We start from the raw sequence: 22,133 nt of genomic DNA, 5'->3' as shown, positions 1-22,133 counted from the left end.
GACTAGACTGACCCAAATACCAAACACTAAAGGTCTGACAGGAGCAGAGCAGGCCTATTTCAGAAACCATACACTACTAATCTACATATAAAGATATGACATCTAATGAAGTGAAAACTTGAATCCACATAAAAACCTATATTTGAATGCTTGCAGCAACTTTATTCAAAAGTGACAAAATTGGAAGGAGTAAAATATGTTCCTTCTCTAGAAGGTAGATAATCAAGTAAACTGGTACATTCAGAAAAATTAATTTCACATCACTAAAAAGAAATAAGCTATCAAGCCATGAAAAAACATGGAGGAAACTTAAATGTATACAAAGTTAAAGAAGTCAAAATTTTAAAAAATGGCTATATATGGAATAGTTTTGGTATGGTTTCTACAATATAATATTCTGGAAAATGCAAATGCATGTAGTTGTAAATGGACCAGTGACTTCAAAGATTAAGGGAAAATGAAGAATAATGAGGCAAAACAGATTTTTTTAGAGACAGTGAAATTATCCTATATGATTTTACAAGGTTAAACACATGTAATGTTTTTGTCAAACCTCATAGAATGCACAGAACTAAGAGTGAACACTAATGTAAAGTAAATTTTATGTGCCAGGAGTTTTACTGATGTTCCTAATAAAAAAAGGTGCTTGTGTGGCAGAGCATTGGCTATATAGCTATACTTTGTTACATTTTACTGTGAACATAAACCTGTTCTAAACAGCACTGTTCATTATTTTAAAAAATCTACTGGTAACCAAAAACGTTTGATGTGGTAAAATCTAAATGTCATCTGGCAGGGATCTTATTTGGTAGAGGAAGCAAACAATGATTAATTCAAATAAAATATGAATATCACCTTGCTCTGAAAATATAAACAGTACACCCTTTGTGTAAAAACAGTTCTGTAGTTCATTAAAATTACCATAAGATCAGCAATTCTCAACCCAGACACATACCCAAAACAATTGAAAACTGATATTCAAACAAAAACTTGTCCTTGAATGTTCAGAACAGCAATATCTATAGCTTTCCCCAACAGAAACATTAGCTAGTGAATAAGGAAAAAGTGTTTTACACATAGACTATATTATCATCCAACCATCAAAAGAAATGAATTATTGATACATGCTAAAACACAAATGGATTTTAAAAATATTCTGAAAGATGGAAAATACACAGTTCATGTAGTGGATGATTTCATTCATGTAAAATATTAAAACTGTAAATTCATCGAGAAAGGTTAGTGTTGACAGTCTTGTGTAGAAGAAATAATGTGTAATGATTATGGAGTTTCCTTTTCTGGTGAAGTAAATAATGATGGTGGTTATATAACATTGTGAAACTAAATGATGCTGATTCATATACTTTCCTTTTTTTTTGAGATGGGGTTTCTCTGTGTACCCCTGGCTGTTCTAGAACTTAGTATATAGACCAAGCTGGCCCAGAACTCACAGAGATCTGCCTGCCTCTGCCTCCTGAGTATTGGGATTAAATGGCTGCACAGTTACTACCCTGATTTGTATACTTTCAAATGTACAATTTTATCATGCATGACTGAAGTTATCTTGAGTGAGGGACAGTGAGATGGTTCAAAGGGTAAAAGTGCTTGGTGTGTAAGCATGATGACTTGATTCTGAACCACAGAGCTCATGTCAGAAGGAGGGAACTGATTCCAGAAATTTGTTCTCTGAACTCCACACATGTTCCATGGCATAAGATTGTGTGTGCACATACACACACCATTAAGAGTTGTTTTAAAAGGAGTGATCTAGTAAAATAATACCTTGATTTTTTCACTTTCTTTTCTCACTCGTTTTGCATTTTCAATAATGTAAACAATGCTTTTGTTAACTTCATTATCAGCTCTGTGTCTAAGCCAATCTTCATATCCCTATAAAGATAAGAAAATTATTATATTTATAACTTTATAATGTTAATTTCAACACAGAATGCCATAGATACAATTATAAATATATTGTTGCACGCCTTTAATCCCAGCACGTGGGAGGCAGAGACAGGTGGATCTCTGTGAGTTTGAGGCCAGCCTGGTCTCCAGAGCGAGTGCCAGGACAGGCTCCAAAGGTACACAAAGAAACCCTGTCTCGAAAAACCAAACAAAACCAACCAACCAAACAAAAAAAATTAAGAAAAAGGAAATCTGAGGCTCACTTTAAACATACTCCTTAGGCAAATAGCTTTATTGTGTTATAGAATTCTTTAATTCTTGAGCTATATATTAAAGACAAACCAGGTATAAGATTCTTCATTGTGAAAAACTATGACTTATTCCTGTAGTGCTCTATGTTGTCTTTAATATATGTCTGAAGAATTTTTTTAATTTTATTTATTTATTTATTATATATACAACATTCTGCTTCCATGTATATCTGCACACCAGAAGAGGGTACCAGATCTTATAACGGATGGTTGTGAGTCACCATGTGGTTGCTGGGAATTGAAATCAGGACCTCTGGAAGAACAGCCAGTGCTCTTAACCTCTGAGCCATCTCTCCAGCCCATGTCTGAAGAATTAAGGAACATCATAGCTACTTCTACTTTGTTGGGAAGATTGATTTGTTTATTTTATGTGTACTGGTATTTTGTCTTCATGTAGAACTGTGTACCATGTGTGTACAGTGACTGGGGAGGCAAGAACAGGGTGTCAGATGCCCTGGAACTAGAGTTATAGATGGCTGTGTGCCGCTACAAGGGTGCTGGGAATAGAAACTGGGTTCTCTGGAAAGGAAGCCAGAGCTCTTAAATAGTGAGTTATCTCCCCAGCAGATGTTTCTACTTTTAATTTGAAAAAAATAATTGTTCTGATATTTTATTTTCTGATAAAACTAATCACTTAGAAATGCAATTCTTCTCATGCAGAAAGTAGGAAAATTTGAAATTGTTTTGCCAGAGATTTACATATTGTAGAGAAAACAATTAAATTCTCCACTGACATAATGATTAAACAAAACAGAAATTGGTGTTTGTTTCTAGAATGAAAAAGTAATCAGAGAGATTTAATGTTTCATTTCCCTTTGGGCTTTTTGTGTGGAATAGATTTAAGCTAACAGAGCTAAGGAAGCAGGATGTTCATTTAAACATGACCTCCTCTTTTTATAGCCAATGCTTTTTTCCCTCATTGTAATATCTGTGTCTTTTCAAATAGATCTGTTTGAAAAAAAAATCCCTTGGTTGCTTTTTCTCTCCTCTCCCTCTTTTTCTCCTCATTCCTATGCTGTCCCTCTTTATGAAAACACTAGGCTATCATTTCATAGGGTACATTCTGATGCTGATGAAGAAAGGAAGGTCATAACATGAACTATTACTGGGCACAGAATGCATCAGTAAAGTCCTTTGAAAACCCTGCATGTTATATTTAGAACTAAAAATTTATGATATTCAAAAAATATCTAAATAGCCAAAGGGAAAGAACATTCCCAGTCTTTATTTAGCAATGAAATACATGATAAAACTATTTGTATAATTCCTGATACGCAAGAGAGAAGATCAAATAACTCCAGGCAGAAAGGTAACCTTGTTCCTGCAATCTACAAGCGTCCTTAAGGTACTTTCAGAAAGCATGTTGATAGGTACTGTCTAAAAATGTGTCTGCAAATAAGCAGATCATGTGGTCTTTTCCTATACAGTTAACCCACACCTCACTTAAAGTTTTCTGTTGATATTTTCAATTTCATTTGGACAATTTTAGAGGTACTAACACATAAAATGTTCAAAATATTTTAAAGACAATAACATCATAATCTGTGGCAGCTTATTGGCTCTGACAAGAAAGTCTCCCCTACTCATCATTCCCCTCCACAGTATTACTGATGATAATGAAATTCAAGTATTTGTGTTCTTAAGTTCTGTGCCATAGGCAACAACAACAACAATTCATTGGAATTGGAAATCTTAAGACATACCACATTAGAATAATTAATGAGCAGTAAAATCCCACTTATGTTTATACCTCATACACATAGATATTGAAAAGGAAAAGAGTAAGTAAACTAGAAAATTTACAAGAAAATTAACACCTGCTTGCATTAAAGGACAGGTATAATTTAAGAAATTTACCTGTTTGATTGCTGTAACAGTTATAACAAAGAAAAGTGGAAGTCCACTAGTAACTGGGCTGGTTGGTGTGTCCACTGTGACCTAGGTAAACAAATTAAATTGAAAATAAAATTAGCCATTAACTCATATGTAGTATTTACATGTTGCAATAATTTGAAACAAAATACATTCCATTAATGAGATGAATACTAACTTTAATTACAACAAAATAATCTATACAACAGTTAATTTAAGAAAATTCAGTACTAGTTTTCATATCAGATTAGATGATCTCCTTTCTTGAAATATGCACTGGTTTATCAGCTAATGGCTGAAAAGTATTCTACCATCTAGCTGCTAGAAATCTTTCTTAAAAAAAAGAAAAAAAGTCTTTGCTTTCACATAGCTTAAGGCTTACAAGGAAAATAATACATTAAAACCAGTGTACAGATGCTGATGATCTATGGGGTAGTTAGGAGTTAACTATCTCAAAGGAGGCTTTCAGCTATAATGGACAATATACACAAAGTCTCTCTTCCAAAAGGGAAAGTGACACTTGTACAAGAAATAAAACAAAGCAAAACAAAAACATTGCCAAAAGAGTGTGGTGTGAGATAGTGTTAAAGAGGCAGGCATGAGTCAAACTGTGCAGGGAAAGCTGTTGACTTTTGATTATTCATTCTGCAGTGGGGAATCTGAAAAGTTTACACAGGGAAAGGTAACATGAAAATGTATTTTCAACAAACACTTTGTAAGAGTAAGAATGGAGGACAGGAGTTTACTTGGGAGGCTGTTGCTGTATTCCAAGCGAAAGATGATGGCTTGCATTAGGGTAGAAATAACAGACGTGGAAAGAAGCACTGGAGATACTCAGGAAGAAAAATGGAAGGACTGGTAAGTAATGAGCTGTAACTATCGGTTGCAGATATCGTGTAACTGTTTGGTTAGCATGCCTGGGTGAATGTTGCTGTTATTTGCCAAAATAAGAAACATGGAAGGAGAACTAGATTTTTTTGTGGGGGATGGGGTAGTGGCTACAATCTGTCTTCAAATTGCACTACCATCTCCAGCCTCCAGCCAGGACCACTCTCACACTGACACAAAGAAATACATATACGACTTTTAGACTTTTACAAGGTGTATGCCTTTATGCAACCTGCTCTCTATTCCTGTCATGTAGACCTCTTCTACCCTTCAGTTCGGGTGTGTACTTTTGAAGCCCCTTCAATCTATTCTTGAGTTAAGTGAATACATGACTCTTCACAACTTTAATATAAATTCCTTATGGGTATTTTGATCTTATTTTGTTTTGGGGACTACTGTATAACACACTGTAGTTGGTCAGCATATATTTGCTTAAATGAACTTAATTAAATGATCTCTTTAATAAACTGAATGATTCTTGCAAACAGAATTGGTGTAGTTTTAAACATCTGACTATGGATACAAGAGTGCCTTTCTAAACATTTCATCATTTACAACTGCAATTGACTCTTTTCTATATTCTGTCCCAACTGAATTATATTGCCATTTAGTCAAAGCCTCAGAGTATACAAACAAAAGCATTCAATGTCGACTTATTGGCATTTTTTTGGTTTCTTTTAAAAAGATGAAGGGGTATCATTAAAGTAGTAAGTGAAGGAAAAAAAATTTAATAGTCTATACACTTAAAGGTGTAAGGTATTATTTAAAATGACTAAAATTTAAAATACCAAACAGTAAAAGGAACACTGAAAAGCAGATTGATTCACTACTGTGAATAAGGCAGAGAGAAAGGGGTAATCAGGAAGAAAAGTAGTAAGTGTTCAAACAGACTAAAACTGGTGATTAACCTGGATGAGTCACCACATGGATACTGGGACTCAGCCTGCATCTTCTGCAAGAATAGCCAGTACTTTTAACTGTGGAACCATCTCTCCAGCCTGAATTTTTATTTTTTTTTTGACATACCTCTTCTGCATTACCTTAAAATTATTCACTGTTGAACTGCTGATGAACTTTTGGATGAACTACAGTCTAGTCTAACTCACATCTTTAAAACAAAATAACAAAGTTTCTTAGAATGAATGGGGAAAAGCCTAGGCCTGGTGGTACATACATTTAGTCACATTATTTTGGAAACTGAGCTGGACTGGTTTTGTTTTCTTTTTTCCTTCTTCTTCTTCTTCTTCTTCTTCTTCTTCTTCTTCTTCTTCTTCTTCTTCTTCTTCTTCTTCTTCTTCTTCTTCTTCTTTTTGGTTTTTTGAGACAGGGTACAAGCTCGTTTTATGTCAACTTGACACAAGTTAGAGTCATCAGATAGGAGAAAGCCTCTAATGGGAAAAATTCCTCCTAAGATCCAGCTGGAGGGAATTTTCTTAATTAGTGATAGATGCGGGTGGAGACCCAGATTCTGTGTTCTATAAGAAAGCAGGATGAGGAAGCCAGGCAGTAGTCAGCATTCCTCCATGGCCTGTGCATCAGTTTCTGCTTCCAGGTTTCTGTGCTGTTTGAGTTCCTGTCCTGACTTCTTCAATAATGAACTGATACGAAAGTATAAGATGAATAAACACTATCCTCCCCCACCACGCACACGCACATGCACACACACACCCTGGTGTTTAACAAAGTAAAACTGTTAAACTATTTTAATTTTGATATATACCAAAATCATCAGGTTGTTATACAATATATATTTAAGATAAAGATATGAAATCCATGAAAAATTAAACAATAATAAAATCTTATTTCTAATATAACTTTAGAAACCTAAAACACCATAAAATTCTTGAAGTCAAAAACATATTTCTACTTAAAAATAATAATCACATTTTTTCAGTCACAGGACAACTTAAAACTATAAATTGAAACCACCAAATTTCTCCATGTTTAAGTGTCAGTTCATGGAGTTCTTACCTGTACAAGGAAAATGATGAGAAAATAAAAATTTGCAATTCTTCTAAACTGTTCAAACAAATTCTTTGGGAGGAAATTCCAAAGTGTATACTATAAAAGAGGTTGAACCAAAAGTATTATTGGAAAAGATACTTGAAAAAACTTATTGTCATATAAAGTAGCATTTAGCATATCCAACAATTGAAAATACGCACCATATGTTATTGTTACAACAGCATATATTTAGAGGAATAGAATACATTCTTTTCATAAATGAAGCACCCCTGAAAAAGTCCTGCATTTTTAATTTCTCCAACCCAATCTAAAACAGATTCCTTGCTATATGCTCTTATATCATATTACATGAACTTTGACAGCATTCATTACTATAAAAACATTAAATATTAGCTTCTTCTGAAAACACTGTCAAACCTTTGTTTACCATTAAAGAGTTACATCATTTTATCTCTCCCATTTTGTAAAACCTGTATGCAAATGTTTTAATCTCCTAACCTGACTGAGTAAAACTTTTGTTTGCTGAGTTGCAACTCTTTTAATTAAACTTAAATGGGTCATTTATAAACGATTATGAGGTCAGACCCCAACCAATGGGAAAAAGACACAGTCACCATCGCTATTCCACTTTTGTGAGTAGTTTCAGTTTTCTGATCAAAAGTAAAGTTTTACTTTGTCAAGATACTTTCATTGGAATGATGGTCTGTTTTTAAGACCCTGAACTGATTTCCCCTCAATAGGCAATGACTCCTGCAGAAGTAGGCTGTTCAGTTTCCTTCTAACAGTTTCTGTTATAGGTAAGTTATTTGGATGAATGAATGAGCATATTAGTTCTCTTGGCTTGGGCTGATCACAGAGTTCAGATGATTTTCAGTGATAAAATTTTGTCTCTATCATTAACACCTATCTTCATGACAGCCGAGAATGTATACATAGATGAAAAGGTATACACACAATCTGAGCAAATACACAACATGTAATTTCTTATTAATGCTTTAAGCTCAATGATTGGGCCGTTTAAAAATCAACATAAGTAGGACATGTCATAACACAGAAGACTAGAAACCAGAATGAAAAAAAATTCTTTTAAGGTAAAAGTCTAAATTTATACTTGAAAAGTCTCTATCCCAATCATTTGCATATCTTGATATCCATTGATAAATTGACTGGAAAGTCAAACTTTAAGAGCATGACAGAGAAAAAAAAAGAGCATGACAGAGTATATGTGAATTTATTGCTAAATAGCTTTCAAGCTTTTAAAATGTATTTTCAACAATTTTCTGTATTTATTTTGTGAGTGGGGGGGTGAAGGTGCTATGGTGTGCATGTTGGGGGCAGATGATAATTTTGTGCAGGATCTCTCTCCTTGCAAAGCTTTATGCATGGCCCAGGTAGAAACCTCTGGTTGCCAGACTTCAATGAAAGCCCCTTTTACTACCTGAGCCATTTTGTTGGCCCCTAATACCTCCTTTAAAGAAGGCATAGGAGCTCTTAAAGTTCAGAGAATCTCAAGAGTAAGCAAAAATGGAGGTAAATAGCTACAGTACAACTGTGCTGTATTGTTTTCTTGTCAACTTGACACAAGCTAGAATAACCTGACAAGAGGGAACCACAGGTGAGAAAATGTCCCCATCAGAATGCCCTTTAAGGAAGCCTATGGGTAATGGCATTCCAGGGCAGGTGGTCATGGTCTCTATAAGAAAGCAAACGGAGAACTCTAGGAGGAAAAGGCCCTTAGCAGCATTCCTCCAAAGTCTCCAATACCTGCCTCCAGATTCCTGCCTTGCTTTTATGCCCTGACTTCCCTTCATGATGATCAACTGTACAGTGAAGGAAATCCTTTCCCCTCAAAGTTCCTTTGCTCATGATGTTTTATCACAGTAATAGAAAGCAAACTAAGATAACAATCAACAGCTAACTGAAAAATAATTCTGGGGTCCAAAAAAGTACGTCAGAGAAGACCAGGGAATTGGGACATGGCTCAGAGGTTCAGAACACCTGTTCTTGCACAGGACCAGGGCTCAGTTCCCAGAACCCACAAAATGACTCACAACCATATCATGTCCTCCTCGGACTGTCAGGAGGCACCAAGCATGCATGTATATAGTACACACACACACACACACACACACACACACACACACACACACACACACACAGAGGCAAAACACCCATAAAATAAGTCTTTAAAAATAGTATATGAAGAATGCCAGGGCCACCTTTAAGCCCATCACTGAGGGTCAGAGGCAGCCAGACCTCTATGAGTTTCAAATATGCCTGCACTACATAATGAGTCTCTGCCAGCCAACCAACCAATCAAAAACTGAAGTGCTAACTAAGCATGGATGGATATGATTTGAGAGGAAGTCCACATTTTTTGTGATATTCTCAAATTTTCTGGTGATAAAATGATAAGCATTTAAAACCATCAATACAGTAACTTTGAAAACAATATAATCCAAAATTGGCATTTCACTGCCTCATCAATTCTAAGTAAATTAATAAATAAAAGCTAAACTCTAATAAGCTGCTAATGCTGAACTTCTGGAACACTGACCTTCTGTTCTCAAACTAAACATTTTTTAAATAATTAAACAGATAAGCATTAAGGCCACTTAAATGTCCTGATTGGGGTAATATTAACAGATCAAAGGGAACTTCTTTTGGATCTGGTTCTGTTAGGCTACTGCTGTTGTTTTGCAATGCTCGGGATTCAAATCAGGTCTTTACATAGCTATGCCACTGAAATACATGCATTCCCTGTCTCATTACTGTTTTACTTAACCAGATCGACTTTTTCCTTAAGAACTTTGCTTAGGCCTTTCATTGGAAACTACTGCTTCTTTATCACGGTATGAGCCAAGACCTCAGGATGTTGTACCTTCGCTTACTATAATATCTTGGCAGCTGGGTGATGGTGGTGCAGGCCTTTGATCCCAGCACTTGGGAGGCAGAAGCAGGTGGATCTCTGTGAGTTCGAGACTAGCCTGGTCTACAAGAGCTAGTTTCCAGGACAGCCTCCAAAGTCACAGAGAAAACCTGTCTTGAAAAACAAAAAACAAAAAACAAAATATTGGCATGGTGTTTGGCAAGAAACAGAAGGATGTTTGTAAGTTTGTTTCAGGCAGGATTTCATACTACATATAGCCCAGGCTAATCTCAAAATCAGGGCAATCCTCCTGTTTTGGCCTACCAAGTCCTAGGAGTACACTTGTTAAGTCACCACTGAGACTTTTAAATCAAGAAATCAAGAGTAAAATTTGTGCACTGGACATTTAAATCACTGATTACATTAAAAGGCAAATTAAGAGCCAGGTGGTGGTGTTGCATGCCTTTAATCCCAGCAATCAGGAGAATCTCTAAATTCAAGGCCAGCCTGGTCTACAGAGTGTTCTAGGCCAGTCAGGGCTACACAGAGAGAAACCCTGCCTCAAAAAAAAAAAAAAAACAAAGGTAAATTAAGATAAAATCATCTATCATATATACTAAAACCAGTATTTTATGACAGATTTAAGAGAATTCTTTTTTAAAAGTTTTCTAATTAGAAGCAAAATGGAACTACAGACACATATATGAAGTTAACTAAAATTTAATTGTTTGCCGGGCATTGGTGGTATACGCCTTTAATCCCTGTGCTCGGGAGACGGAAGCAGGCGATCTCTGTGAATTCGAAGCCAGTCTGGTCTTCAGAGCGAGTGCCAGGATAGGCTCCAAAGCTATACAGAGAAACCCAGTCTCGAAAAAACAAAAAAAAATTTGTTTATCTAAAAACTGGACTCTCAGACTTGGTCTGCTGTTACAAACCAAAAACAGTGCCAATCACAGGATAAAAGTGTAAATAGTAGCTGTTTAAACACAGTGATGAAAATGGATTTTTCTGTCCTAAGTTCTTGCCTAGAGGATTGAGTAAATAAATACTTATGCTATTTTTAGAAATAATTTACTTAAATTTTGTGTATATAAGTATTTTTGCGGTGTGGGGTGTGTGTGTGTGTGTGTGTGTGTGTGTGTGTGTGTGTGTGTGTGTGTGTTGCTTATGGAGGCCAGAAGAGGAATTTGAAGTCCCTGTTGAGCTGCCTGTCTAGTCCCCCTTTATACTATTTTAATATGGAACTATAAGGTTAAAAGCCAGCCCAAATATTTAAAAACATGTTTAACTGTTTCTACACAAAAATACCAGCACTGCAACTTTTGTTTTGTTTTTCCAGACAGTGTTTCTCTGTGTGGCCCTGGCTGTCCTGGAACTTGCTCTGTTGGCCAGGAAGGCCTGGAACTCACAGAGATCTTCCTGCCTCTTCCTCTTGAGTTTTGGGATTAAAGGTATGCACTACCACCACTAGACTAAAATCTCTCACCCAGCCACTTAGGTTTTAGTTTTTTTTTAATTTTTTACATTTATTTAGGTATGGGCGTTATGTGTATTGGTGTTTTGTCTGCATGTGTGAACACTGTAAGAGGACATTAGATTCCATGCATTCTAATCAGGTTGTAAACCACTATTTGGGTGCAGGGAATTGAACTCTTGAAGAGCAACCAGTGCTCTTAACTGTTGAGCCATCTCTCCAGACTTGCAAATATTTTTTACAGAGAGTATTTTCACTTTTTTGTTAGTTGGTACACACACATGGCTTCTAAAACTGATACTATATGAAAAAGTTGTGTTACTGCCTCAAATATCTATTTTCTAAAAGAATTTAAAACCAAATCTATCAAATAAAGCTCCCAATGTATAAAGTAGGGAAGTTGAAATGAATTTGAACTAAGAGACTGAAGGCTTTGAGATTTACTTGATTTGGGCCTGGAGTATGGGTATATATAGTTCAGTGATACAGTGGTTATCCAACATGCATGTCATTTTATGCTTGATCCCAAGCAACAGAGATAGGAGGGGGAAAAGCTGTTTTTATGTTAAGTTCACCAAGCTTTTCACTGAGCATTAAGAATGCTGAGGATAAAACTCTAAGTAAATGTGTTCTAATATATCTGTATAGGACCAGCAAAAGGAAAACAAAACTGGATGTGGCCACACATGTCTGTAATCTTAACACTCAGGAAGGTAAGGTAGGAGGGTTGCTGGGAATTCAAGGACAGTCTGGGCCAAATAGGCAAGCCAATTTGGGCAAAATTAACAAAACTTTTAAAAAAGTAAACAAACGACTAAAAGAAATAGAGACACAGGTAAAAATGAAATAGTAACTATTTAAAAAGTAACCAATAAAGTTACCAGCAAACCAAACTACACAAAGAATACCTTCTCTAACTACTAGACTCATCTGAGTGCAACAGAAAAAAAGCAAGATTAATTATCAGTAGGTTCGATATTGGTAACTATTCACTTTGCTAAATTACTATATCCATGTTATTATCAATTTTCTTTTATAATGGCATTAAATGGAATTTTGAGCTTTGTAGTCTACCTTCATTTTCACTACTTAACAACGCCACACAGAACTTTATTTTTCACACTGTTCTATCTACCGTAAATTCCAATCTCTAAAAAGCAATAAAGGCTCTGACTAAAACTGAATGAAAAGTTAGTAAAATTGAAAGGTTACTTTTAGTGTGTCAGTCCTCTCAGTTTTCATAAATTCCACTATGGATGACTGTGGTATTTATCATTTGTTTGTTTGTTCACTGTATGTGTATGCAAGAGTACACATACGTGTGCCACAGTGTGCATGTGGAGGTCAGTGGACAGACAACTGATGGGAGTCAGTACTCTCCTGATTCCATATAGGTTCCAATGATTGAACCCAGGTTATCAGGTTTGGTGAGCACAGGCCTTGATTTGATTTTTTAAATAAGGAAAAATGATAGTGTAAATTTAGACCTAAAACTCTGATCCAAGCTTAACTTCCTAAATGCACTGTATGTAGCTCATTGCTTATTTCACTAAAGGCACAATGAAGCTCAGAATTTGTAAAACAAATAAACAAAAACCAAACAACAACAACAACAAAACCCCAAAACTAAAGTTAAAAAAAAAACCCTAAAGAACTTAAGAGCAGTAACAGTGTAATTAATGCTTCTTTTGTTAAGGAAGGGTATTTCCAATTTTGGACCAGCTACAAAATTCTGGATAAACAAAAATCTCCACAGAGTACTTTAAATTAGTATCGCCTCAAGGAACATTTTTTCCCCTAAGGAAGTAATTATGTTCCCAGAAGAAAAGGAGACACTAATTTCATAAGTAAATAAAATTTAAAGGTCAAAGTGTTTTCTTCAGTGCTCCCTGTAACAACATTCATTCCCTGTTACTCTAACTTTACGGGGGATTATTTGTAAAGAAAAACACCAAAAAACCAAGTTACTTTTATGACAAAGTAGAGAAAGGAAAATAACACTTGCTACAGAGTTGGAAAACAGCTAGCATACTCTATGAACTGTATATTTCGTCAATTAAAAGAGTATGATACAAATATATGGAAACAAAAGGTACTGTGAGAAAGATAAGGTCCAATTATAAAATGGTTGGTTTCTCCAAAATAGATCCAAAGTCTCTGTACTAAAAAGGACCCCTCTGTTCATTCAAATCACAAGTGCAAGAATATGAACATTAATGCACTGAAAAAATCCCAGAAACACAAATAACAAGAACAGATAACATTTACTAGGTGTTAATACATTCCAAACACAGTGGTAAATGCTTTATGTGTATATTTCATTTCATCCTCATTACAACCTCATGAAATCAACAGTTCAATATACCTATTTTATGGATAAGAGAATTAAGGTTTGAGTTTCAAAATTTTAACTTCCTATTCAAGTTTTCTAGCAGGGCGTTGGTGGCACACATCTTTATTCCCAGCACTTGGGAGGAAGAGGCAAGCAGATCTCTGTAAATGTCTAGGTCTCTAGGTCTACATAGTAAGTTCCAGGATAAGCCAGGGTTACACAGTAAAACCCTGTCTCAAAAACAAAGACAAAATAAAATAAAAAACCCAGGGATGAGGCCTTCATCAACAAAAAAATTGTACACTATTTTTATCACTCATTATACTAAAGTTACGGTATTGCATTCTTTCCAATGCTGACAAAAATATGTAAGATCATTCTATTTAATACATAAAAAATTGAGAACTAAACTGAAACAAAATGATTATCACTAATTTAATCTAAAGTCACCATCAGCCTATCATTTTATCATCTTCCACATAAGATGTTATAGAAAATCATAATTCTTTCATTTTGATGTGGAAAGAGAAAACATGAGGAGGGTGTGCAAGTAGCATAATGTAAAAAGGGCTTTTCAAAGTTATTGGCCTTATACAACAGTTCCGTTTCTGGATTTATCACTAGGTGCTTGCTTATCACGATGGGAACTTTCTCTGGGTTTAGTTTCTCTACCTAAGTCAACAAGATGAACCTCATAAGACCTTTTACCTCCATGAACCTATGATTATGAGCCAAAGGTCTATAACTGAATGCTTAGTTGGGTAACAGAGTAAGTCAAAATCTTTAGAGAAAGTACCATTCCTTACCCCATATACGAGTATATAAGCCCCTGACTGAAGATAAAATTTCTGAGACATGGCTTAAAAGTAAAGAAAAATCAACATTTTATCTGATATATCAGTGTTCTACCCTCCTACATATATATCTGTTGAGTGGGCTGCTCAGTTTTCACATTTATATTTACATATTAATCTTTTTTTGTTGAGACAAGGCCTCACATAATATTATCGTGCCTGTCCCGAAACTCACAGAGATCTACCTCCTTCTGCCTGTATTTCACATATTAATCTTTAAACTAAAAACAATCTCCATTATGCCATCACCTAAAGGAGAAACCAAATGAATATTTGAATACCAAAATGTGGTGTATTATTAAAGGAAGGAAATGATTTTGTGCTTCAGGTCCTAATTGACCGCAGGTGTACACTGAATTAAATGTCAATAATGTTTCAGCTCTCCTTTGCCAGGCTGCATTTGGAAATCAAGAACATTATCAAAATATGTTCCATGCTAGAAGAGATGATAGTAAGCCAGCCATCTACTACCTAGCGCCTTGCATGGCCTGTCAGCAATAAAGATCAGTAAATTAATATTAGGAGAGTGATGACTACTGGGTACTAAGAGCTTTAAGAAGTGTTTTCACATATGAAGCATTAGCCATTTCATAAATTGTATTGATTAATTTGACAAAGGTGATATTGCTAGTGAATAGTTTATCAAGACTTAAATGCAGGTATTCAAACTTGCAGGCCACTGCTCTTAGCTTATACCACTCTGAAGTAAGACACCTATTCAAAAAGTGATGGCTAACGTGATTAAACTTTATAGGTCATAGGTCAAACAGTATACAGGCAATATGTACCCTTTTAGGAACCCGAAATACGAGTCAGAAGATAGGAGAGAGAAGAAATGCAAATGAAAGTCACCAAGCACCCTCCAAAAGAATGTAAATTATGTACAGCCTAATCCTTTCAAAGGCGATTTAAAAACCTTTATACAAGTAAATAATTACTAAGCCCCCACAAACGGGCAAAATGTTGGCAAATGTTCCACCACTGATAAACATCCCTCCTCAGCACAATAATAATTACTTGTAGCACATTTTAGGCCTAAAGTAATATGCACAATCAACAGGCACTGTGAATCATAATGGAAGGCAAGTGAAAGTTACAACCAGACAAAAAGATGGGCTTTTTAAAAAGTAAACTCCCTTTCAGAGGAATAATGACTACAGTTGGTCTTATGATTTATATAAGTGTATGATCATGTTTGTATGCTTCCTTAGAAGCATAGATAAAATATGCAACTTTATGTGAGCATCCTGAGAGTTTGAAAAAAGAAAAGAAACATAACTTACCTTAGATGAGACTATTCTATTATCACAAAATCTTTGTGCAATATAAGCTTCTGTTCCTGAAACGGGATGATTGCCAACAAATACTGTGCGCGTACCAACTCGTTTCTCTTCTCCAGCACACTAACCAAGAGGAAGAAGGAGAAGGTCAGCTTTCACCATATTTCTTCATGTTTTTACTGTGCTTAGAATTGGGGGGTCAGAATAGCAGGGAAAGGTGAAAACCTTGTCAAGAAATTTAAATTCACAACTGTCTTAGTTGTTGACTTAGCAAAACTGTTGTTTGAAAAATCTGGTCTAAAGCCAACAGTACAATTCTAAAATAATTAAAGAAAGCATCTAAAGGCATCTAGAGAAATTCGTCTCAAAATATGCACCCTGATATGCTGATAATTTAATAATAAAGGTTTTTAGAAAGAAGTAGAAGTGTTTACGCTAGTACTTTGCTGAATACTTCAGAGAAGAAAGTAATTGCATTTAGTCTTCTCAAGAACTTTTTAAAACTAAACTCATATATTCACAAAGGAAGATTGAATAATGAACAATACCTGGACAGATTTTGATAGAAACTTTGCATATCTCTTATGCAGGCCCATTCAATTCCAAAAACAATAATGTACTAATCACTGTGTAAATCCTAGACCCATCCATCCACTTTGAGGAGTAACATGTGAGTTACTCCTCAAATTGTCACATTCTTCATCTTCTCATTCCCTATAAAGCAGGGTTTACAAAAGGCTGAGAGGTAGTTCACACTTTCATATAAATATGTAGGAGGATTGCCACAAGTTTGAGACCAGCTTGGTCTCATAAACAAACAAAACCAAATAACTCAGAACAAAAACAACTGCACAAATATAAGAGTTTATAGATACCTGGATCTCATTTAATTAGTTGAGTAAGTAATTGCGATTCTTTGGTTCTCCTAAAATCATGGTAAAATTAATCACTCTACTTTCAACTATGCTCGGGAAATTTGGGAGGGCATCTTAAAGAAACAACAGTTTTTACTGCCAGCCATATTATTTCACCCACAGTCCAAATGAAGTTCAACTATTACAACAACATGCTAACTTAGAAAAAGTTAGACTGGGAATATTTATTTATTATAGAACTTCTGAGGGTCTTCTTGTCAATGAAGATATCAGAGAACAGAAAGGACAATGCAAATTATTTCTAAACATGAAATAATTACTTATAAGTATATAAGTCAGCAATCCTATTAATAGTAGAATCATCTTTTTCTAGAAACAAACTGTATGATTCTTTGCCTTTATATGAAAGTTTCCTTGTGGTCTCCCAGAGTCTATTTTCCTAAAGTCTCACTTATGACAATATATTTCTAGTGCTTGTTTTATATCTTTTAAAAGTAGGATCACTGTATCTAAAAGACCCCAAGTAAAGGTATAGTATATGTAAAACTTTCTGGGACTTCACAGTTCTCCCTCAAAAAAATTAAAATGTTTAATATATTTGTATGTCTGTTGCACAGTGCCCAAGGAGGCCAGACTAGAATACTTGATCCTCCATAACTGGAATCATGGATGGATGTGAGCTGCCATTTGAGTGCTGGGAACCAAACTTGGGGCTTCTGTAAGAGCAGCAATGCTCTTTACCAATGAACCATCTCTTCAGTCTAATGTTCTTTGCTTAGAACAGAATATATTCTCTTATAAATACAAGATAGTCTTTGACAATATTATGTTACAACAGTTTCTAACCATAGTGATAAGAAACCAGTATCTCAGATCCTCATTCTTATTTTTTTTAATGATAATTCCTCAATTACAGTATTTTGAAATACTAGCCACAAAGACTTTTTGGTGAGTTATTCAAATGTTAAAGATGTAAATTTTTAAAATAATGTTAAAAAAAGACTACTTAGAATTTTCAAAGTTTTCTAAATGTCTACTGTGTTTGTATATATTACTGTCTGCATTGTGTGTGCCTTGTGAAGATATTATTTATAAAATTTACCTTAAAATGTAATAATCAGGCCAGGCAGTGGTGGCGCATGCCTTTAATCCCAGAACTTGGGAGGTAGAGGCAGGCAGATCTCTGTGAGTTCGAGGCCAGCCTGGTCTAAAAGAGCTAGTTCCAGGACAGCCTCCAAAGCCACAGGGAAACCCTGTCTCGACCCCTCCCCCCCAAAGTAATAATCACCCTGAGTATAAAGCATCTCTTTTGCTATTTTAACTTAAGTTTATGAAATAATTAAGACACTGCCTTCACAATTTGTATAGGATCAACAATTAGAAAACATTAACAGAGAAACTCAGGCTTCGTGTTTATCTCCTTAGTAGAATACTTGCCGATCCCTAGGTCCCAATGCCTCAGACCAATTTGACTAGCAAAGCTTTCCCTGAGTCAGGCTCAGGGAAATTACAAGCCTTCCCCTGGATCATGTGTGGATGTTGACAGTGTGTACAGAAAATGTCCACTGCAGCTTCCTCCTCCTGGATGTTTTCAGCCTGAGATTGCTTCCCTATAGTGCCCTGCTCCCTACTAGATCAGCTAAACCAGCTTCTTCATTCAGCTACATACAACAAACTCACTTCCTCAATTCAGATGTATAAAATAAATATGATGTGTTTCCTGATGGTGGTTGTTGATGTGTCTCCACCAGAGCACACAGTCTACCCAATCCCAGATTTTCTGAATGTGTATCTGTTGTTTCTTTATTCCCTACCCTGTTGCTCCAGATTGTGCACATGGTATACTGACCGACATGAAGACAGTATACACATACAAAGAAAATAAAAATAAAAGATTAAAGCAGAAAGACCAATGATGAATAGGAAAAGGAAGGAGAGAGGATCAGTAGAGCAGGCTGTTTCTTGCACTACCAATATTGCATCTCCCATCTACAGTGAATACTAATTAGCTTAAAAGGAAAACGAACTAGCACTTAACTTCTTTGGTCCTAGGAAGAAAACTATAAATTTCAGGCAATGTTTTCATGAATCCTCTACAGCTGAATGGCATTAATTTTACTAAGACGTTTCCACACACATATTACCTCTCTGATCTCTTTTAAATACAGCTCAAGTGATAAGTATCTCCATAAATTCAAGAAAATGTATTGAAACTATTTGCAAGTAGGTGTGTTTATGTACAGATGCTAGAAGTGATTGCTTGGTGGTAATACGGAACCTGAGACAAGCTGTATAATACTCACTTTCCAAATTTTTCAAAGTAGGCCTTTTATTTTAGGGAAGGTTTGGATTTGAAGCTGCCTGAGGACTGGAGATGGGGTGACATGAAGCAGGTGTCTTGTCCATGCTTATTTTTACCCTAACTGATGAAACTGGAATATCTAGTTGCATTTCCTCCAGCTGTGCAATGTAGTTTAGCTCACATAAAATGACAACTCTGAATTTGTATAAATTCACTGTACATTTCAAGTGGTTGCCCATGTAGAGTGTTAAAACTGTAGTGTTACTTCCCATGATTTTGAATAATATAGGTGCTTTTGCCAAAGTAGAGAAATCCAAGAAGGAAACACTAAAAAACAATCACCTTTGGATGGCAGACAATGTAATCTTGGTCTAGAAGTATGTAATTCTTGTCACTGATACTATCTTTAAGTTCATTAGGAGTTCATTCCCTGTTGGACTGAGTCCCATCCAAATGTCTCTAGGAATATTATTGTATAAACTTGAAATAGGTTAGACCAACTCTACTTTACTGACACATCACACACTATTTTATAAGAACTATTCTTTTTTCTTTTTCAGAATTTATTTTTACATACATTGGTATTGTCTGCATGTATGTCTGTGTGAGGATACCATATCCTCTGGAACTGGAGTCACAGTTATGAGCTGCTATGTGGGTACTGGGGATTGAACCTGGGTCCTCGAGAAGAGCAGCCAGTGCTCTTAACCACTAAGCCATCTCCCCAGTCCCAAGAACTATCTTTTTTTTGGTTTTTTGAGACAGAGTTTCTCTGTATTGTTTTGGAGCCTGTCCTGGAACTCGCTCTGTAGACCAAGCTGGCCTCGAACTCACAAAGATCTGCCTGCCTCTGCCTCCCAAGTGCTAGGAATTAAGGCATGTGCCACCAACGTCCGGCTCCCAAGAACTATTCTTATAACTGTAAAAATATTAAAATTATACTTAAAATATACGTATTAAAAAGAATGAAGCTTAAATTTCTTTCTCAAGATAAAAATCACCTTCCTGAGGCAGAAAATGGGAGGGAAGAGAACTGGGAATTCTAGGCCAGTTGGGCAACACAGAAACACCATCTTAATGAACAAACAAAATCACCCCCCACTTCCCTAGATATTAACACACACACACACACACACACACACACACACACACACACACTTTATAGCAAAAATAATAACTCAATCAAAGCCAGAGAAAAATGCTATTCTTAATTATGACCATCTTTGGCCCACGCCTTTGATATTTATTTTTAAAAAGGATGCTATTGGAAGTATAATTTGTTTCTTGACTGCATCTAGACCTTTGACTGGATAGTAACTAAGGATCTTAGCACAAGACTGTCATTATAAAAGCTAACAATGGAGTGGAAACAAAGCCTCCCTCTCCATCCTTTTCAGGTTTGGCAAACAAATGTATTACTCAGCCATATGTCTGTGGTTATTAATCTTGACCATGTATCACCTTTACATTCACACTGATACATGGGCCTACTGTTTAATATTTAGTTTTTCTGGGTACTTTACAGGTGAAAAAATTATACAACCAGACCTGAAAAGTACTGCTAACAGAGTCTATTAAAACTATGCTTATTGTCAACTATCATCCTATAAATTTTCAGTATGGTAGTCATAATCCTGTCTGCATTTTCTTCAGTTTACAATACTTAAAACAATTTGCATTTACATGGAAAAACTCAAAATAATAATCAAATATTTAAACTGTTTATAAAATTAAATTCTCCCTTAATGTATTTTATATGTGACTAGTCTTCCACTCAGATCATTAATAATGAAACTTATAGGCACTGATATAATGCAAAGCTACCTGTATTATCAGCACATAACCTTAGCAGATGTTATCCTTGATAATTACATAATTGTTTTTATTGGTCAACCTCCTCTGTAAGTTTCTATAATAAAAGAGAACAAAAATACTAATTAAATCTTTAAGGGAGCCAGAGAGTTGGCTCAGCAGTTAAGAGGACTGGTTGCTCTTCCAGAGGACCTGGGTTTGATCCAGTACCTACAGGGCAGCTTCCAGGAAATCTGATGTCCTCTTTTGATTTCCTCAGGCATCAGGCACATACAGGCATACAGGCAGGTAAAACAGCCATACATATAAAATAATTAAATATAACTTCAGCTAAATATCATGAAGACATGGAAATGATTTTAAATTATTCACACTCCAACCCAAATCTATTTTCTTTTTTAAAGCATTAGTATATTTTTAACAGCACAGTAAGACTGAAAATAGACAAATTATCTCAAAGCTGAAAAAAACACATTTGATCAAAAGTTAAAATGCCTATTTAAAGGCTTCCCAAAGTCAGAGTACTATCCCAGGCCTTGTGGGGAGCAGTGCAGGGAGAATAGTACACTGCCAGGGAATGACTGCAATATATTAGGCTTCTTGGTTAAACTTACTATAATGTGTCTAATGGTCAATTAACTGAGGTTTCCAAGCACACTCCACTGTAACAAACCAAGGTGAATAGTCCTGACATTAATTTACAGTTATAATGCAAAAATGAATCTTAAGAATGTACATTTCATAGTATGCTTTTACTGCAACTTCTTAAGTAATCAAGCTGTTTCTTCCTCCTTTACCACAGGAAGTAAAGCAAACTTTTAGATAGGAAATTTTGTTTAGCGGGGTCCTTACAGTTTAATTATGGTCTTATTTACTGAAATTTGTAAACATCTTATCAAAACACAATTAAGTTCATGAAATTCTTATGTATATACAAACTTGGGCATTACTTATTGGCAGCATATTTAACTGAAAAAACTGCTATAGGTAATAATATTTTAGATCTACATAAAATCTGCCAGCACAATACCTAGAAAAGGAACATGAGAACCGAGATAAGAACAACACCTTGTTGGAAGTTTACAGTTGGACTTTCATGACATCAATATATTCTAATGAATAGTATAATTTCACCAGGAACAACAAATCTTAACTGTTTCCACACCATAAACATCCTGTTTTCAAGAACTCAGAGCTACAGAAATGCAAATAAAATTCAGCTTTCCTAAAAGACACTTGGATCGAAATGCTATAAGCATCTTGTGATTCACAATTTTAACAGGAATTAAAAAAATGATTCAGACGTTGCCTTATTTAAAAATGTAGACTGTATATCCCAACGTTCCTAACATACACAGCAACTTAACTTCATCAGTAGTGTCTTTTATAACTTG

At 35.4% G+C, this 22,133-nt stretch overlaps 1 protein-coding gene across 4 annotated transcripts in view; it reads right to left on the bottom strand.

The window, feature by feature from the left end:
- Nucleotides 1–22,133, bottom strand: part of Atp11c (ATPase phospholipid transporting 11C) — a 179,564-nt gene that overhangs the window by 90,820 nt on the left and 66,611 nt on the right. For all 4 annotated transcript variants that reach the window (XM_027433416.2, XM_027433414.2, XM_027433415.2 and 1 more), the window contains exons 2-5: nt 15,754–15,873; nt 6,948–7,037; nt 4,074–4,154; nt 1,783–1,890 (exon numbers count right to left, since the gene is read on the bottom strand). In XM_027433416.2, the coding sequence (XP_027289217.1) occupies nt 1,783–1,890; nt 4,074–4,154; nt 6,948–7,037; nt 15,754–15,873 (399 nt within the window). The remainder of the gene's footprint in view (nt 1–1,782; nt 1,891–4,073; nt 4,155–6,947; nt 7,038–15,753; nt 15,874–22,133) is intronic.

The sequence above is a fragment of the Cricetulus griseus genome, chromosome X (genome assembly GCF_003668045.3).
Source record: "Cricetulus griseus strain 17A/GY chromosome X, alternate assembly CriGri-PICRH-1.0, whole genome shotgun sequence".
Lineage (NCBI taxonomy): Eukaryota > Metazoa > Chordata > Mammalia > Rodentia > Cricetidae > Cricetulus > Cricetulus griseus.
This window is presented reverse-complemented; position numbering and strand designations above follow the sequence as displayed.